The 2,352-nt window shown below is 38.9% G+C and overlaps 1 protein-coding gene across 1 annotated transcript; it reads left to right on the top strand.

The window, feature by feature from the left end:
* The first annotated feature begins 243 nt into the window (after positions 1-243).
* LOC115307060 (putative olfactory receptor 52P1) lies at positions 244-1,197 on the top strand. The gene has a single exon (XM_029957707.1). It carries the CDS (start codon positions 244-246, stop codon positions 1,195-1,197), a length of 954 nt encoding a protein of 317 aa, XP_029813567.1.
* The last annotated feature ends 1,155 nt before the right edge of the window (positions 1,198-2,352 follow it).

The raw sequence follows: 2,352 nt of genomic DNA, 5'->3' as shown, positions 1-2,352 counted from the left end.
AAAATCCCAAAACTCAGGAAAAAATCTGAAATATGAACACAATATTCTCATTTGCAGATAAAGATACCAAGATTCAGAATGGCGGAGTGGTTTACCTGATGATTTAGAACTATAACATTTCTACTGTGTCTGGATTCCCCACATGCAGGACCATGGTGGAATTACTCTGCCATTCTTCATTCTGCCCATAGGAGATAAGTCTGGCTACTTTGTATCTGAGCATGTGAATTCTCACCTTAGAACATGGCAGACAATGCTACACATCACTACATCTCATCTTTTTTCCTGGTTGGTATTCCTGGTTTGCAAGATTTTCACTGCTGGATTGGCATCCCCATCTGCCTCCTGTTTGCCCTGACCCTGGTGGGGAACAGTGTAATCATCATTACCATAAAATTAGAACCAAGCCTCCACCAGCCTATGTATTTCTTCCTGTGTATGCTGGCAGTGAATGACATGGCTCTTGCCTCTTCCACGGCCCCCAAGATGCTTGGTATCTTCTGGCTGGAAGATCACAGGTTTGACTTTAGTATCTGCTTAGCACAAATGTATTTCATCCACACTTTCTGCATAATTGAATCAGCTCTCTTGGTTTCCATGGCCTTTGATCGCTATGTAGCTATTTGTATCCCACTGCGTTATACAACCATCCTGACGACACCAATGGTCATTAAAATGGGTCTGGCTGGTGTGACTCGAGCTACCCTTATGGTTTTGCCCTGTCCTCTTCTTATTAAAAGGCTACCATATTATACTAAATCTGTCATCAATCATGCTTACTGTGAGCACATGGCTGTGGTGAAGTTGGCCAGTGCCAACACCCATATTAACAGAGTGTATGGAATCTCTGTGGCCCTTTCAGTGATGGTGTTGGACCTGGGGCTCATAGCCACATCCTATATCAAAATCCTCCAGGCAGTCTTTCGGCTGTCTTCCCAGAATGCCCGCTCAAAAGCACTGGGCACCTGTGCTGCCCACGTGTGCACTATACTTGTCTCCTACACCCCTGCACTGTTTAGCTTTCTAACTCACCGCATTGGCAAGAAGGTACCTCCAAGCGTCCATATAATTTTTGCAAGCTTGTACCTTTTGGTGCCTCCCACAGTCAATCCCCTGGTGTATGGTGTCAAGACCAAGCAGATTCGTGACCGAGTGGTTGGTCTCTTCTTCCCAAACAAGAATATTTCTGAAAACTAAAATATGCAAATATACTCATATTGTCAGATTCTGTTTTATGAAGTCATGGTATGTTAACAGTAGCTGCAACTTTGTCCCCAAAATGCTATTTTTTCAATTCTGTTATACCTTTTAGCAAGGATATTTGATATCATCTATTTTTCTCTCCTTTTATTTTGTAATGTTTCCTTTTCTTTCTCTTGTTAAATTCACCATTCATCCTGGCTGATTAAGGAACATGCCAACATCCGTGACTATGTATCTGTCTGTCATTAATTCTCATTATTATTTCTCCACACCCTCACAAAAGTCCTTAGTGTGAGGTCAGTATTCTTAGTTCACTATCATGACATCTTCAGTCATGCTAGGTCACCTTTGGGTAATACCATCCATGTAAGCACCTTCCACCCCTCAATGCTTAAGACCTATTTATCCTGTATTTTCATTGGTCAATAAAGTCCTTAAATTGTTGTCTCTCTATCAACCACATTCTTTAAACATTTCATTTCCTTAAGATCTGTTCCTATGTATCAGCCAATAAATTCTTTTAGAACTTTTTTGTCTTTATGGGAAGGTTTCAATAAATAGTTGCAATAATTGTTATTTATTTAATATTGACATTATTTCATGTTCTATATTTATGGATACTATTTTCTTATATTCACAAATGTGAAATAACTAGACTAATTATTGTAATAATTTAAAAATTCTCAGTACATTGAACAATGTAATTTATAAAAACAGATTCTTTTTTCCAATTTGCACTGTTACATGCCCTGATTAAAAATTGATAAGTAGGGGAATCTAGGATGCTCAGTAGGTTAAGTGTCCAACTCTTGATTTCGGCTCAGGTCATGATCTCACAGTTCATGGATCCAAGCCCTGCTTCAGGCTCTGCACTAACAGTGAAGAGTCTTCATGGGATTCTTTCTTCCTCTATTTCCCCCTCCCCAGTTGCTCCTGGGTGTGATCTCTCTCTCTCTCTCTCTCTCTCTCTCTCTCTCTCTCTCTCTCTCTCATCTCTCTCTCTCAAAATATATAAACAAACTTTAAAAAAAACTTTAGAAAAATTCTGAGTAAAAATTATCATTTTCAAGTTTGATTCTACTTATCATAATAGTTATAATAATAGCTTAACACTTAATTATTACTGTGGGTTTGGTTGTTTACTAAGAC

This window comes from Suricata suricatta, chromosome 11, assembly GCF_006229205.1.
Source record: "Suricata suricatta isolate VVHF042 chromosome 11, meerkat_22Aug2017_6uvM2_HiC, whole genome shotgun sequence".
Taxonomy (NCBI): domain Eukaryota; kingdom Metazoa; phylum Chordata; class Mammalia; order Carnivora; family Herpestidae; genus Suricata; species Suricata suricatta.
The sequence above is the reverse complement of the archived record's forward strand: the minus strand, read 5'-3'. Positions and strand labels throughout refer to the sequence as shown.